The sequence below is a fragment of the Pimephales promelas genome, chromosome 2 (genome assembly GCF_988280905.1).
Source record: "Pimephales promelas chromosome 2, fPimPro1.hap1.1, whole genome shotgun sequence".
Classification (NCBI taxonomy): Eukaryota; Metazoa; Chordata; class Actinopteri; order Cypriniformes; family Leuciscidae; genus Pimephales; species Pimephales promelas.
In genome coordinates, this window is record NC_142770.1 from 2,240,356 (window position 1) to 2,257,051 (window position 16,696).

At 40.3% G+C, this 16,696-nt stretch overlaps 1 protein-coding gene across 1 annotated transcript; it reads right to left on the reverse strand.

Moving 5' to 3' along the window:
* Nucleotides 1-624: 624 nt before the first annotated feature.
* Nucleotides 625-16,438, reverse strand: LOC120486365 (uncharacterized). The gene is made up of 12 exons (XM_089120654.1): nucleotides 16,303-16,438; nucleotides 13,342-13,500; nucleotides 12,953-13,141; nucleotides 12,273-12,575; nucleotides 10,153-10,446; nucleotides 6,170-6,472; nucleotides 5,677-5,970; nucleotides 3,082-3,390; nucleotides 2,594-2,884; nucleotides 2,097-2,393; nucleotides 1,593-1,913; nucleotides 625-1,088 (listed from the first exon to the last, which is right to left on the reverse strand). Exons 3-12 carry the CDS (start codon nucleotides 13,119-13,121, stop codon nucleotides 997-999), a joined length of 2,673 nt encoding a protein of 890 aa, XP_088976780.1. The 5' UTR covers nucleotides 13,122-13,141; nucleotides 13,342-13,500; nucleotides 16,303-16,438; the 3' UTR covers nucleotides 625-996.
* Between the last annotated feature and the right edge of the window lie 258 nt (nucleotides 16,439-16,696).

Below are 16,696 nucleotides of genomic sequence, written 5' to 3' on the forward strand. Positions count from 1 at the left end.
AAGTGCAAGCATTACTTTCAAGGACTCTTATTTGTGGGACTGCGTTTTAAAGTGAACATGGAAGATATTTGTGTTTTTTTTTGTAAAATTTACAGGAAATCATCCTTTAAAATCATATATTTTAGAAGAGTCCCAAGACCCAAATATTTTGGAGAGAACTCAGTATTATTTAAAAAGAAAAGCTGCGATTCCTGTTAACTGTGAAGAAGTTGATGTTATACTAAAATGTTTTCCATTTGATGGTGATAAAAATCATTTATATTTGATTTAATTATTATGATTGGCCGTTACTATATTCATAGTCAAATCTCAAATTTTGAACAGTATAAAATTTATATAAAAATATATTTAGAAACAGTATCCAAATATAAAAACTTAAATGCAAGGAAAACTTCACAGCTGTTTAATAGGTACACGTTGTTTTCTCAAAATTGCCTTTTGTTTACCCCTCATGTTGTTTATACTGAAATATATATTGCAAAAAGTATATAAAATAAAAACATAATGTTTTACATATTGTTATAAGAAGTACAAATAAAGCTGTATATGGTACACTGCTGAAATATTTAAAATATACATAAAGTTTCTATTCCTCTGAATAAATCATGGAGAGACTCTTGAACCTCAGAGTGAGAAACTTTATTGATAAAGGCAAGAAATACATAAAATATACAGCAGTTTGAAGTGAGATCTGTGTCTCTTTATTATTTTTATGTATCTGAGAGAAATATAAACAATGAAGTGGCATTGTTAAAATTTGACACTGAAAGAGAGCACAAACTCAAATAATCATCAGTATTTATTATGAAAAAAAAACCCAGAAGAACCTTTAAAATTCAGCGATTTCGATACTGAAAAAGATTACCATATAAAGCCATTAATATATATGACATACATTTATATATGCAAAATCAGTTTGTGAGAAATGACATCATCAATCATGCACCTGATGTGTGAATATGTGCTTGATCTCATTCAGCTCTTCTGGATCTGATGTCAAACCAGAATGATGACAGCAGCCACGCCCACCAGAGCAGAGAGGACCAATCGGATCACAGCTTCAGTAGGACCACAACAGTGGGCAGAGTCTGAGGAATAAACACATCAAACTGACATCAGATCAGTCAATAAACACTAATATCAGCGCTGACATCAACTAATATTTATGAATACACAGAAATATGATCAAATCTAATCAACAATCTTATATTCGGTTCCAAATGAGATTTGTATACGGTCTGTCATCTCAAACTATAAACGATTCAACAATTCAAGATGTAAATGGTATTTGTGTTTTTTGTGAAGTTTCCTCTGAGACAAAGAAATCATCCTGTAAAATCATCTATTTTAGAAGAGTCCCGAGACCCAAATATTCAGAGAACTCAGTATTATTTACAGAGAAAAGCTGCGATTCCTGTTAACTGTGAAGAAGTTGATGTTATACTGAAATGTTTTTCATTTGATGGTGATAAAAATCTTTTACATTTGATTTAATTATTATGATTGCCCGTTACTATATTATATTATAGTAAATATATATATAAATCGTAAATAAGAATATTTGAAAGAGAAAAAAAATGATCTCTACTCACTATAGACAGAAACTCTGAATACTTTTGATGAGAATCTTCCTCCTGTAAACGTCAGTAGATTATAACCTCCATCATGTCCAGTTATGGTGTTTGTGATGGTCAGAGATCCAGTTTGATTGTCCAGCTTCAGTCTGTCTCTGAATCTCCCATCAAGAACATCATCATATACAGTGAATCTGTCGGCTTGTTTATAGATTTCTGCTATTAAAGTCTTTCCATCTTCAAACCTCCACAGAATCACATCATTATCCTTTATTTCAGTGAGATCAGAGTTTAGAGAGACTGAATCTCCCTCCATCACTGACACTGACTTCACTTCATCTGTCAAACACACAGAGAACAAACAGAAACAGGGTTTATCACAGATTAATACTGTTAAATCACTTTATAATGGTTTACTAAATTTATTAGTTTAATATTTATGTTCAAAATAAACAATATAAAATACAAAAACAAAATGGTGTATGAATTCATTTAAATAAAAAAAAACATTTTTGAACTCACCAATGACAGTGAGAAAGAAAGTCTTGATCTCACTGTTGATCTGTAGTCTATATTCTCCAGCATGTTCAGTTGTGATGTTTGTGATGGTCAGAGATCCAGTTTGATTGTCCAGCTTCAGTCTGTCTCTGAATCTCCCATCAAGAACATCATCATATACAGTGAATCTGTCGGCCGTTACATTGATTTCTGCTATTAAAGCGTCTTCATCTCCAAACCTCCACTGAATCACATCATCATCCTTTATTTCAGTGTCAGAGTTTAGAGAGACTGAATCTCCCTCCATCACTGACTCCAGGACTAAACACACACATACACAGACACACACACAGGGTTCGTCACAGATTAAGGCGATCAATGATTTCTAAAAGTAAATAGTTTGACATTTAAATTTGAAATGAATATCAGCTTTAAATACCAAAAGCAAAATGTAGTTTGAATTATTATTCGTATATTTATCCTGATTAAAACATACAACAGGGGAAAAAAATTAAACTGACCATAGACAAAGAGAGTAAAAGGCTTGAAAACACTGTTGATCTGTAGTAGATAATTTCCTTCATGTTCAGTTGTGGTGTGTGTGATGGTCAGAGATCCAGTTTGATTGTCCAGCTTCAGTCTGTCTCTGAATCTCCCATCAAGAACATCATCATATACAGTGAATCTGTCGACCCGTTTATAGATTTCTGCTATTAAAGTGTTTCCAAACCACCACAGAATCACATCATCATCCTTTATTTCAGTGTCAGAGTTTAGAGAGACTGAATCTCCCTCCTTCACAAACTTCAGTCCTGAATGACCAAACACACAAACACATTTTTTTTTTCACAGATTAAGACGATCAGTTAACGATTTCTGAAAGTAAATAGTTAGAAATTTTAAATTTTAAAAGAATATCATCTTTAAATAACAAAAGCAAAATAAGTTTTGAATTATTTATTATCTTTATTAAAACATAAAACGAGGGGGGGGGGTGTATTTAACTCACCATAGACTAAGAGAGCAAAAGGCTTGAAAACACGATTGATCTGTAGTCTATAATCCCCAGCATCTTCAGTTGTGGTGTGTGTGATGGTCAGAGATCCAGTTTGTTTGTCCAGCTTCAATCTGTCTCTGAATCTCCCATCAAGAACATCATCATATACAGTGAATCTGTCGGCTCGTTTATCGATTTCTGCTATTAATGTGTTTTCAACTCCGAACCACCACAGAATCACATCATCATCCTTTATTTCAGTGAGATTAGAGTTTAGAGAGACTGAATCTCCCTCCTCCACTGACACTAACTTCACTTCATCTGTCAAACACACAGAGAACAAACAGAAACAGGGTTTGTTAGAGATGAATACTATAACTTTATAATGATTTACTAAATTAAATGGTTTAAAATTTACATTAAAAATAAACAATATACAGTGGGGCCAAAAAGTATTTAGTCAGCCTGATTGTGCAAGTTCTCCTACTTGATATTGAGAGAGGTCTGTAATTTTTTTTATCATAGGTAGACTTCAATTAGGAGAGACAAAATGAGGGGGAAAAAATCACATTGTAGGATTTTTAAAGAATTTATTTTTTAATTATGGTGGAAAATAAGTATTTGGTCAATAACAAAAGTTCAACTCAATACTTTGTAACATAACCTTTGTTGGCAATGACAGAGGTCAAACGTTTCCTGTAAAGGCCAATTTATACTTCTGCGTAGGGTGCGCGCAGTAGGTACGGCGTAGCATACGCACAGACGCGTCCCATACCGCGTACCCTTCGCCGTCGCCTGACGCGCACCTCTTCAAAAATGTAACTACACGTCGCGACGACGCAGACCGCAAGATTGGCGATTGGTCGGCTTGGTAGCATCGCATTTCCTCCTACGCATTTCCGCACGTACCTTCTCACGCATTTCCACCACTGTGTATGATTTCCGCACGTACCATCTCCTCCGACATCTTCTCTCGTTTCTGCCTTTCAGTTTTAGTAATTTCACTAAAGTGAACTGTTTTTCCACCTCAATAAGCTCCAACTCCAACATGATCAGCTCTCTTTCAGTCGATATTGTTTGTAGTAACCTAGCCGTGAGGAATCTAAACACACTGGAACATTAAAACCCTCCGCTGCCAACTAGTGTTTCGGAGCAGTACTGCAGAGCAACCAAGACCTGAACGCAGAAGTATAAATGCTCACAACGGCGTCGCCTACGTGCGTAGCCAACGCCGTTCACAACGGCGTACCCTCGACGCAGAAGTATAAATTGGCCTTAAGTCTTCACCAGGTTTGCACACACTGTAGCTGGTGTTTCGGCCCATTCCTCCATGCAGATCTCCTCTAGAGCAGTGATGTTTCGGGGCTACACAGACTTTCAACTCCCTCCACAAAGTTTCTATGGGGTTGAGGTTTGGAGACTGACTAGGCCACTCCAGGACTTTGAAATGCTTTTTACGGAGCCACTCCTTCGTTGCTCAGGCGGTGTGTTTGGGATCATTGCTGGAAGATCCAGCCACGTTTCATCTTCAAGGCTCTCACTGATGGATGGAGGATTTGGCTTAAAATCTCACGATACATGGCCCGTTCATTCTTCCCTCAACACGGATCAGTTTTCCTGTCCCCTTTGCAGAAAAACGGCCCCAAATCATGATGTTTCCTCCCCCATGCTTCACAGTAGGTGTGGTGTACTTGGGATTCAACTCTGCATTCTTCCTCCTCCAAACACGCCGAGTTGAGTTTTTACCAAAAAGTTATATTTTGACCACATGATATTCTCCCAATCCTCTTCTGGATCATCCATATGCTCTCTGGCAAACTTCAGACGGGCCTGGACATGTACTGGCTTCAGCAGGGGGACACGGCGGGCACTGCAGTATTAGAGTCCCTCTCGGTGTAGTGTGTTACTTATTTTGTCCCAGCTCTCTGCAGGTCATTCGTCAGGTCCCTTCGTGTAGTTCTGGGATTTTTGCTCACCGTTCTCATGATCATTTTGACCCCACGGGATGAGATTTTGCGTGGAGTCCCAGATCGAGGGAGATTATCAGTGGTCTTGTATGTCTTCCATTTTCTTACACGGTTGTTTTTTTCACACCGAGCTGCTCGCCTATTGTAGATCGACTCTTCCCAGCCTGGTGCAGGTCTAGAGTTTTCTTCCTGGTGTCCTTCGACAGCTCTTTGGTCTTGGCCATGGTTGAGTTTGCAGGCTCTGGACAGGTGTCTTTTATACAGATAACGGGTTCAAACAGGTACCAATAATACAGGTAACGAGTGGAGGACAGAAGAGCTTCTTAAAGAAGAAGTTACTGGTCTGTGAGAGCCAGACATCTTGCTGGTTTGTGGGTGACCAAATACTTATTTTCCGCCATAATTTGCGAATCAATTCTTTAAAAATCCTACAATGTTATTTTTTTCTCATTTTGTCTCTCGTAGTTGAAGTGTACCTATGATGAAAATTACAGACCTCTCTCATCATTCTAAGTAGGAGAACTTGCACAATCAGTGGCTGACTAAATACTTTTTGGCCCCACTGTAAAAACAAAAAGGTGTATGAAGTAGTTTACATTTTTTCATTTTTAAAAACAGGTGTAAACATTCTTGATCTCACCAATGACGGCGAGACTGAATCTCTTGATCTCACTGTTGATCTGTAGTTCATAACCACCAGCATGATCAGTTGTGGTGTTTGTGATGGTCAGAGATCCAGTTTGTTTGTCCAGCTTCAGTCTGTCTCTGAATCTCCCATCAAGAACATCATCATATACAGTGAATCTGTCGGCCAGTTTATTGATTTCTGCTATTAAAGTCTTTCCAAACCTCCACTGAATCACATCATCATCCTTTATTTCAGTGAGACCAGAGTTTAGAGAGACTGAATCTCCCTCCATCACTGACTCCAGTCCTGAATCACCGAACACACATAAAGGGTTTGTCACAGATTAAGACGATCACTTGATGGTATATAAAAGTAAATTTGAAATTGAAATTTGAAATGAATATCATCTTTAAAAACCAAAAGCAAAATGAGGTTTGAATTATTAATTGTATAATTGTCATGTTTAAAACATAAAACAGGGGGGGGGGGGGGAGATTTAACTCACGAAAGACAAAGAGAGCAAAAGGCTTGAAAACACTGTTGATCTGTAGTCTATAATCTCCATCATGTTCAGTTGTGGTGTTTGTGATGGTCAGAGATCCAGTTTGTTTGTCCAGCTTCAGTCTGTCTCTGAATCTCCCATCAAGAACATCATCATATACAGTGAATTTGTTGGCCGTTACATCGATTTCTGCTATTGAAGTGTGTCCAAACCTCCACTGAATCACATCATCATCCTTTATTTCAGTGAGATCAGAGTTTAGAGAGACTGAATTTCCCTCCGTCACTGACACTAACTTCATTTCATCTGTCAAACACAGAGAACAAACAGAAACTGTAAGGATATAGAAGTAGGGACTATAGACTAAGACCTGGAATGTTGTCTTCAGTGGGATTAGAATCGTGATCTTCTGGACACAGAAATGATGTTCTTCCTGAGTCAGCTAACTTTGAGGATTATGAGACTCAAGAGCAGAGGTGTAACAAAGATCTCAAGCATGGGCGTCAGACGCCAAAAAAAAAATGTGGGTGGGTCATCCTTCAGATTTTTTTACTGGAGTAGATTAGGGTCTTTCCGAAGTCAAATACCTTATCTAAAATCTCTAATGAGTGAGAGACGGATTTGTGATCATTTCATTTTTGCTATGCGTTGCGTGAATCTCTCAGAAATCAGACCTTGGCAAGAGTAATACATACATACATCTTCTTCCGCTTCATCCGGGGCCGGGTCGCGGGGGCAGCAGTCTAAGCAGAGATGCCCAGACTTCCCTCTCCCTAGACACTTCCTCTAGCTCTTCTGGGGGGACACCGAGGCGTTCCCAGGCCAGCCGGGAGACATAGTCTTTCCAGCGTGTCCTAGGTCTTCCCCGGGGCCTCCGCCCAGTGGGACGTGCTCGGAAAACCTCCCCAGGGAGGCGTCCAGGAGGCATCCGGAACAGATGCCCGAGCCACCTCAGCTGACCCCTCTCGACGTGGAGGAGCAGCGGCTCTACTCTGAGCTCCTCCCGAGTGACCGAGCTTCTCACCCTATCTCTAAGGGATCGCCCAGCCACCCTGCGGAGAAAGCTCATTTCGGCCGCCTGTATCCGGGATCTTGTCCTTTCGGTCATGACCCAAAGCTCATGACCATAGGTGAGAGTAGGAACGTAGATTGACCGGTAAATCGAGAGCTTTGCCTTACTGCTCAGCTCCTTCTTCACCACAACAGACCGGTACATCGACCGCATTGCTGCAGAAGCTGCACCGATCCGTCTGTCAATCTCCCGTTCCATCCTTCCCACACTCGTGAACAAAACCCCAAGATACTTAAACTCCTCCACTTGAGGAAGGATCTCTCCACCAACCTGAAGTGGGCAAGCCACCCTTTTCCGACTGAGGACCATGGCCTCGGATTTGGAGGTGCTGATTCTCATCCCAGCCGCTTCACACTCGGCTGCAAACCTCCCCAGTGCATGCTGAAGGTCCAGGTGTGAAGGGGCCAACACGACAACATCATCCGCAAAGAGCAGAGACGAAATCGTGCGGCCCCCAAACCTGACACCCTCCGGCCCCTGGCTGCTCCTAGAAATTCCGTCCTTAAAAATTGTGAACAGAACCGGCGACAAAGGGCAGCCCTGCCGGAGTCCAACATGCACTGGGAAGAAGTCTGACTTATTACCGGCAATGCGAACCAAGCTCCTGCTTCGGTCATACAGGGACCGGACAGCCCTTAGCAAAGGACCCCGGACCCCATATTCCCGGAGCACCCTCCACAGGCCACCTCGGGGGACACAGTCGAATGCCCTCTCCAAATCCACAAAACACATGTGGACTGGTTGGGCAAACTCCCATGAACCCTCCAGCACCCTGTAGAGAGTATAGAGCTGAACCAGTGTTCCACGGCCTGGACGAAAACCGCACTGTTCCTCCTGAATCCGAGGTTCCACTATCGGCCGTATTCTCCTCTGCAGTACCCTGGCATAGACTTTCCCAGGGAGGCTGAGAAGTGTGATCCCCCTGTAGTTGGAATACACCCTCCGGTCCCCCTTCTTAAAAAGAGGAACCACCACCCCGGTCTGCCATCCCAGAGGCACTGTCCCCGACCACCACAGGATGCTGCAGAGGCGCGTCAACCAAGACAGCCCCACAACATCCAGAGACTTGAGGTATTCAGGGCGGATCTCATCCACCCCCGGTGCCTTGCCACCGAGGAGTTTCTTGACTACCTCGGTGACCTCAGCTAGGGTGATGGACGAGTCCACCTCTGAGCCCTCAGCCTCTGCTTCCTCAATGGAAGACGTGGCGGCGGGATTGAGGAGATCCTCGAAGTATTCCTTCCACCGCCCGACGACATCCCCAGTTGAGGTCAGCAGCCGCCCACCCCTACTGTAAACAGCATTGGTGGGGGACTGCTTCCCCCTCCTGAGGCGCCGGACAGTTTGCCAGAATCTCTTCGAGGCCAGCCGATAGTCCTTCTCCATGGCCTCACCGAACTCCTCCCAGGCCCGAGTTTTTGCCTCCACAACCACCCGGGCCGCAGTCCGCTTGGCCTGCCGGTATCTGTCAGCTGCCTCCGGAGTCCCACAAGCCAACCAGGCCCGATAGGACTCCTTCTTCAGCTTGACGGCATCCTTTACTTCCGGTGCCTGTCGAGGCGGCAATCCCCGAACCCGGTGGCAAGAGTAATATCAACTGTAATAAAAGTAGCCTTCACTTAAAATCTTTAGCCTAAGATTGTTGGATAATAGCATTTAATTCAATAGAGTACCGAAGTGATGACGTCACTTTGTAGGACAACTCGGAAGCTAGCGGCGCATGGGTTCCCTTGGTCGAAAAGCAATGCATTTTCCCCACAGACTTTTGGGAAATCACAAAAAATAAGATCTGTGTTTAACAAAGAGTTGTGACCCTTACTCGTTTTGTCTATCAAGATAATCTTTACAAGTTAATGCAAAATGTACATTTTGAAGCCTATAAAGTAAAAAAAACACAGACACAATAAAGTTTAAAAAACACAAGCAGGTCATAACTGGTGTGTTTTTATGTCATAGATCAAAACATGGAAATATTTAGAGACTCTGTTAACCACAGACCTTATTTCAGGCGATTTAGCAAAAACCCATTCAAAGACTTAGCTAAAATGCTAACTCACTTACGCGTTTTGGCCTACAAAGGGAAGTCATAACTTCGAGACTCTATTTAGGTCGAGAATGCAGTCAGTCAGGGCAAGACAGGGATGGCATGCACGGATGTGCAAAGGAAGTGGAAATCTGGTGTGTGAAGAAGAATGTATGATTGAGGAAGATGAAGGATATTAATTTTTAACCATCACAGGCCCATCAGAAAGTTCTGTGCAAGAATTAACAATCTCCCCCCAACTTTTTAAGAACCACAGAGAGTTCATAACCCACAGCAATTCACCAATGCTGGCCTCAATGTTTCAGCTCCAGACAAATGGGCTTCTTCAGTTAAGTTACAGAGCAGATGTAGACAGCAGCCCCAGCAAACATGATCCAGCACACAGTAATCCACTCTGTCACTGAACACAAAACAACACTAACCTGTCTAAAGTGCACAAAGTTTTATGAGGCCTACATTACAGTGTCCCCAACACAAGCTGCTACACTGATGGAAGAAACCTTGATAAACTGTTGCTACTGTGTATGGTTACTATGGAGCTGCCAATGATGAAGCTCCAAAGGCTGATTTTCAGTAGGCTATGAATGTGGGGGGAGGAGCTGTGGGGGGAGGAGGTGTGGGGGGAGGAGCTGTGGTGGAGGACCTGTGGGGGGAGGAGCTGTGGTGGAGGAACTGTGGGGGAGGAGCTGTGGTGGAGGAGCTGTGGGGGAGGAGCTGTGGGGGGAGGAGCTGTGGGGGAGGAGCTGTGGAAGTAGCGCAGCAGAAAGCAAGGGGGTGGGACCTGTATGTTGTTCTCGTTCAAAAAGTCAACGTTTTCTCAAACTATCTACTGCAGCTTTAAAAAACAGGTGTAAACATTTTCAAACTCACCAATGACGGCGAGAACAAAACTCTTGATCTCACTGTTGATCACTAGTCTATAACCTCCAGCATGTTCAGTTGTGGTGTTTGTGATGGTCAGAGATCGAGTTTGTTTGTCCAGCTTCAGTCTGTCTCTGAATCTCCCATCAAGAACATCATCATATACAGTGAATCTTTTGGCCCATTTATCGATTTCTGCTATTACAGTGTTTTCAAACCTCCACTGAATCACATCATCATCCTTTATTTCAGTGAGACCAGAGTTTAGAAAGGCTGATTCTCCTTCAATCACTACCTCCAGGACTGAATCACCAAACACACACACACACACACAGAGAGAGAGAGAGAGAGAACAAACAGAAACAGAGTTTGTCACAGATTAAGACGGTCAGGGGCCTGTTTCAGAAAGGAGGTTAAGTGAGAACTCTGAGTATGTTAACCCTGAAATGAGGGAAACTCTGGGTTTTCCGTTTCAGAAAGGGGGTATATCAAACCCGAGAAAGCAGAGTAAGTCAAGCCCGTTTCTGAAAGAGAGGTAACTTATACTCAGAGTCAGTTACCATGGTAACTTACTCTGTGAACCTAACCTGGTCGGGAGCAGGTTTTCTTCAGTAAACCCAGAGTTTCTTGCGGTCTCCTCCCCTTTTTTTAATGAGGAAGTGCTGTTTAAACACCAACAATAATACTAAAATGTATTTACACATTCTTTAAGGAATATATATATTGTTTGTCCATGGTTTAATTGACTAAATCTGTTTTGCAGCACTTTGCCAAAAAATAAAAGGATTAAAACTTTTGCTAAACTTTTATTTGATTACCACTGTTTTGGATAATATATTTCTATTAAATCATTGAAAAAATTGTAATAAAATTTAATAAGTTATTAATGATAAAAAATAAGATGTCAATCATAATCAATTATTGAAGTTAGTTGATATTATGTTTTATTGAACAAATGTTTAATTTATTTAACTGTCATTTTAACTGATGAAAATAATAACCGTAATTTAATAATGCAGTTTATATATTTAATAATTGTTTAATACCATAAACCGTGATATTTTCTGAGACGGTTCTCATACTGTGAAACTCTCATACGTTACAACCCCACATGGGGGAGTCCCCCACCCCACCCCCGCTGTTAAACAAGTTACTCAGCAACTTTTACTCATGTTTTAAATTAACTACTTTTTACTTGAGAAGATTTTTTAGACTGGTAATTTTACTTTTACTTAAGTAAAAATGTATCAAAGTAATAGTAGACTACTTTAGGTTGAATAACATTCTTCCAGTTTCACCTCTGATATTATAACAGTTACTCTAAAATAGTTATGAATTATTAACAACAAATGACATCTTCAACGGTGTAGTTAGATTAATGTAATAATTACTATCTCTAGAAAGTATTGGTCTACATATTACTAAATCCTATATCAACCTCAACCACTTGATTAATACAAGGAGGAGAGACAAGAAACTGCACTTTTAATGCTTTCAAATTAACAAAATACAATTGCATGAATTATTCTTGAATTGATCAAAGTGTGTAGATGGAGAAGGTTATATAAAAATATACCTTTTAAAAATGTATGCTAAATCCACTATTGTTTTATACTGAATTGGTCTATAGTTTATGCAGTAGCCTATTTAATGTAATTGCATCATATTTTATTTTAAATTAAAGAATAATTAAGAGTAATCCCTTTAATTAAATTACAATATTTAGATTACTTGGTAATTAATTATACTCAACACCTCTTTTAGTCTGGCGCTGTTGCCATGGTGACTCATATCTGCGCTCCATTGATAATGGCTTTTTATAGCTGTGGTGCACGCGCTTAACTCAGAGTCAGTCAACTCAGAGTTGATTGAACTAACTAATTTCAGCTGTTCTGTAACCGAAAACTCAGAGTTTCCCATCTCAGGGTAAGTCAACTCTGAGTTCAAGCTTTAACTCAGAGTTGGTTGAACCTCCTTATTGAAACGGGCCCCTGGTAATGATTTATAAAAGTAAATAGTTGTAAATTTGAAATGAATATCATCATTAAACACCAAAAGCAAAATGGAGTTTGAATTATGAATTGTATCTGATTAAAACATAAAACAAGTGAAACAAATATTTAACTCACCAAAGATAATGAGAAAGAAACTCCTTTTCACATGGTTGATCTGTTGATAATAACGTCCAGTGTGTTCAGTTATGGTGTTTGTGATGGTCAGAGATCCAGTTTGTTTGTCCAGCTTCAGTCTGTCTCTGAATCTCCCATCAAGAACATCATCATATACAGTGAATCTGTCGGCCCGTTTATTGATTTCTGCTATTAAAGTGTTTTCAAACCACCACTGAATCACATCATCATCCTTTATTTCAGTGAGACCAGAGTTTAAAGAGGCTGAATTTCCCACCTTTACAAACTCATCAGCAAACGCTCCTGAAGAACAGTTTTTCACAGATTAAAGCTTTATTTTTTGTTGGTTTGCTAAAGCTTCACTAAAATACTTTTAGTCATTTAAATGTGAAATTATTAATTCTGCAGCAGTGCAAAGAAAAAAGATGATGAATGAAAAGAGAAATATATTTATATATGGAAAAATAACAAAAAGTACACTTTTACTTTAATGTTTAACGCACACTAAAACTAATGCTGTTGATTATCTGCGCTTGATCTGACAGTAAAATCACAGTTCAATTATTTCTATATGAGAATAACAGCGAACGTTGATCCTCTCAAACTAAATTAACCAATAATTTATCACATGGTACCAGAACTAAAACAACTGAAGTCATAAAAAGACATTTAAAACTCACCAACCAGACGCCACAAACAGAGCAAAGCTAATTTGAGAAACATTTTGCTCATCGGTTCACTAAAAAAAACACTCAGATTGATCTGAAACACGACTGCACTGATGCTGTGTGTGTGTGTGATCTTCCCAATGAAGACTGAACCTTCGTCACAGTTTATTCTCAAAACCATTTCCTGTAAAACAGGAAGTCCTGAAAGAGTGAAATATTAGATTAAATGTCTATACCAACTGGTGTTGATGATTCATCAATGATTTATGATTTCATAATTGGATTCATTTTATTTAACTGTAACGATGTTTTGTATGGAGTGAAAGTCTGATTATTTGGTTAATTTAAGCAGGAGAATTAATGAAGAAACGCCTCACCCACAAATTAACAGACTCACTGACCTCATTCATCTGATAATAAACACTGATGTTGAAGCTGTTTGTCCACCAACAGGTCAGACCACATTAGTTGAAGATAAATCAGACCACAGCAGTTTCACTTCGACTCACAAAAACAGCCGCTTACACTCTCCATTTAGTGAACGACTTTCACCATTTTTGCTATAACAAAGTCAATCAGTGCAATTTAATGAGAACAATAGCCTGTAAATCTGATTTATTCAGTTGAAACCAAATAAGACTTCAGATTTCCATGTTAGATTTGGTCTTGAATAAATATGATGATAAGAAATGCTTGAGTTTATAACTATTGTTTGCAGATTGCAGTTGCGAGATGGCGTTTTGGCCCGACCGCCGAAAGGTTTCAGGATGTGGTTGAGGCCAGAGAACCAGAGGAAAACAAAAGTTCACTTTAACAAGAAAGCGTAGACTAAACTTACTGCACATGCAAGTCTGGTAGGCATAGAGGCAGTTTTGGATAAATCGTTCCCATATATAATTGTTGTGACGAATTTCAATCAAACCATCATCACTGCGTAAGAGACACTGAATCAATTGTCTTTTAAAAGGTAGGCTATTTATTCTTGCAAGAAGGCCCTGAATAACACATATGCCAGACTGATCTCATGAAGTAGCGTGTGTAAACACGCCAATTCGTATTTCCATTTTTGGCGTGCTATCAAGACGCATAATCGCTTTTCGGCGTGTTTATGAACGCCGTTGACTTAACGTTATATAAATATATGACTTACCTCAACCCCATCCCTAAACTTAACCGTCACTGGGGTTAATGGCATTTATGACTGGACATTTGACGTTGTGTACAGACACGCGGAATGACGCGGACGTTAATGGCGTAGACATACACGCAAACACGCGCATACACGCGGATAGCTCAAAATGCGTAGAGATAACACGCCACTTGACTCGAAAGTGGCGTGTATGTTTACACAAAAGTCATGATGTCATGTTGCATATGCTGTAGAATGAGTGAGACAACACCAGGAAGAACTGGACATACTGATTTCAAGAGCTGTGTCTGAAATCGCTCCCTATCCACTATATAGTGCACTATATCGGGTGTCGGCCATTTTGTAGTGGTGTCCGAATTCTGAGTGAACGACATCATTCCCTACAATCATTCACTACTTTTACCCACAATCCTCTCTGAATTCGAGTGTACATTCGATGTACACTCGCTGAAGCCCTATTTCCCACAATCCAATGCGGAGAGAACTGAGCGCGCATGAAAGTTCGGCGCGAGCAAGTTTAAACCAGAGATTACATTACATCCAGTGGAGGATTTGAAAAATATCCGTTAATCGTCGTTTTGAACATAATAACGGCCGCCGGAGGGCGCTCGACGACACGTCATCTGTGAACGTGAGAGTTTATGTACAATTTCAGTCGATGAGCCTACAAAGCTGGCACGGAGGTATAATTACAAAATAAAGTCAATATGATTGTTATTGTTTTTAATATTATTTTATAAAGTAGGTAATGTAAGATAAAAGGAGTTTTATCAGTACGCGTGACGAAGCCTTTTCTGCGACAGCTCCAACTCTCCGACGCACAGTGTAAACGTCAGCGTCCGAAATCACTCACTTCATCTCGTTCACTCCTTGCAGATATAGTGCACTCAAATGCCATACACTATATATAGGGATTAGTGAATGAGTGAACGAGTGAGCGGTTTCAGACACAGCTAAGGTCTTCCTAGAAGCAGGGCTTCTTTCTGCCATTCTTCCTTAGATAAAGGACCCATGGCTGCTAGCCTCGATTTATCTGACCCTTAAGACCCACTTGGACCAGATGACCTCTGATCTCAGAGGGCACAGCTGTTCCCGAAGTGTCTCGCTCCTGCATTTCAGTTGCATAAACATACCAATGAAATCAAATTTTTCCATTACAATAATGTTACTGCAAGGGCTGTAGAGGAAGCATCAGAGAGTGAATGAAGGGAAATCATACGCTCACATTGACGATGAGTTCAGTGTGATTGGACAATTAAAGGAGAACTCCGGCGCAAAATGAACCTTTGGTCTAATTACACATTGTTACCTAGTCAACCGTTATCTGAGATTTGTTTTCATGATTGCCGAATGTAAATAGTTTTATCTCTAAAAACAGTTTAGCCTATAACGCTAGTATATAGGGTATAGAGTAATGACAAATAAAAATCGCTTGTTATTACCACTAACAAGGCTCAAAATAGCCCCACAGTAACACGGTAGCATAGGGTCCCTACATTCAAACCGAAGCATTGAGAGCTTTGTCAGTGTCCAAACAGTTTAATAAAAAGATATTTTATACACACAGTCAACTTCGAGGCATGTGAAATATGTTGTATGAGAAATTACAATGTACATGCTACTTGATGTTTACAATAAAGCATAAAAAAAAAAAAAAAAAAAAAAAAGAGAATACAGGAAGAAGCCATCTTGGAAAAATAGTCTCTACCAGTCGATCAACGAACGCCGATCCAAGTGCGCTGAGCTCTGAAGAGTCAGCAGAGATTGTGTGAACTAGACTCTCCCCTCATCGACACGACAGCCGACACTGATCCTCAACAAACTCGAGCTCCAGACCAGCGTGACTCCGATCTTCAACCAGATGAACTGGATAATATTCTGAATGTTCTGATCCAATCTGACTTCTGGCCTATAATGTTGCCTGAGTCATAATCATACACTGTTTGTTCATTGGCTGAGGAGAACTGGCCCCGACTGAGTCTGGTTTCTCACAAGGTTTTCTCCATTCTGTCACTGATGGATTTTGGTCTTTTTCACCATTGGCTATTTAATATTCAACAATATTATTGATCTGCCTGCATTGACAACATTATTGATAACATTGTGGTTTTCTCCATACTTTGCTGTATTATTTGCCTGGTATCTCTGTAAAGCTGATTTGAACAGTCTGTACTGTAAAAAGCGCTATATAAATAAAGGTGACTTGACTTACAGAGAATGGTCTGAAAAAGAGAAAATATCCTGATAGTTCACTCCGAATATCCTGATTTGTTCAGTGATTTGAATAGTGTCTCAACATGTCCGTTTATTTTCTCTGAACACTTCAACATGTGCTTTTATTCTTCATTACTCGTTGCACAGTGTATTCGTCACATAACACTGAACACAGCGCCATCTAGTGGCTTTCTTGAGTAACAATCACTGGATCTGAGTGAATAACTCCTGATAACATGTGAGTTCAGGGTGAGCCACTAGATGGAGGAGTTGCTCCTCAGACGAGACCACAGAGACAAATCACACTAGCGATTTAAAGACTTTATCATTCCCTGTCGGAGGAAATGGAGGATCGATATGTTGTGTTTATGTATTTCACTGTGATCTCAAAG

Excerpts from the sequence above, each read along its gene's own strand:
- LOC120486365 (XM_089120654.1), bottom strand. The coding sequence starts at position 13,121 with ATGGTTTTGAGAATAAACTGTGACGAAGGTTCAGTCTTCATTGGGAAG. Across the intron at positions 3,391-5,676 it reads ATTCAGTCTCGCCGTCATTG|ATGAAGTGAAGTTAGTGTCA; the intron begins GTGAGATCAAGA and ends TGTGTTTGACAG. Across the intron at positions 2,394-2,593 it reads TTTTACTCTCTTTGTCTATG|TCCTGGAGTCAGTGATGGAG; the intron begins GTCAGTTTAATT and ends GTGTGTGTTTAG.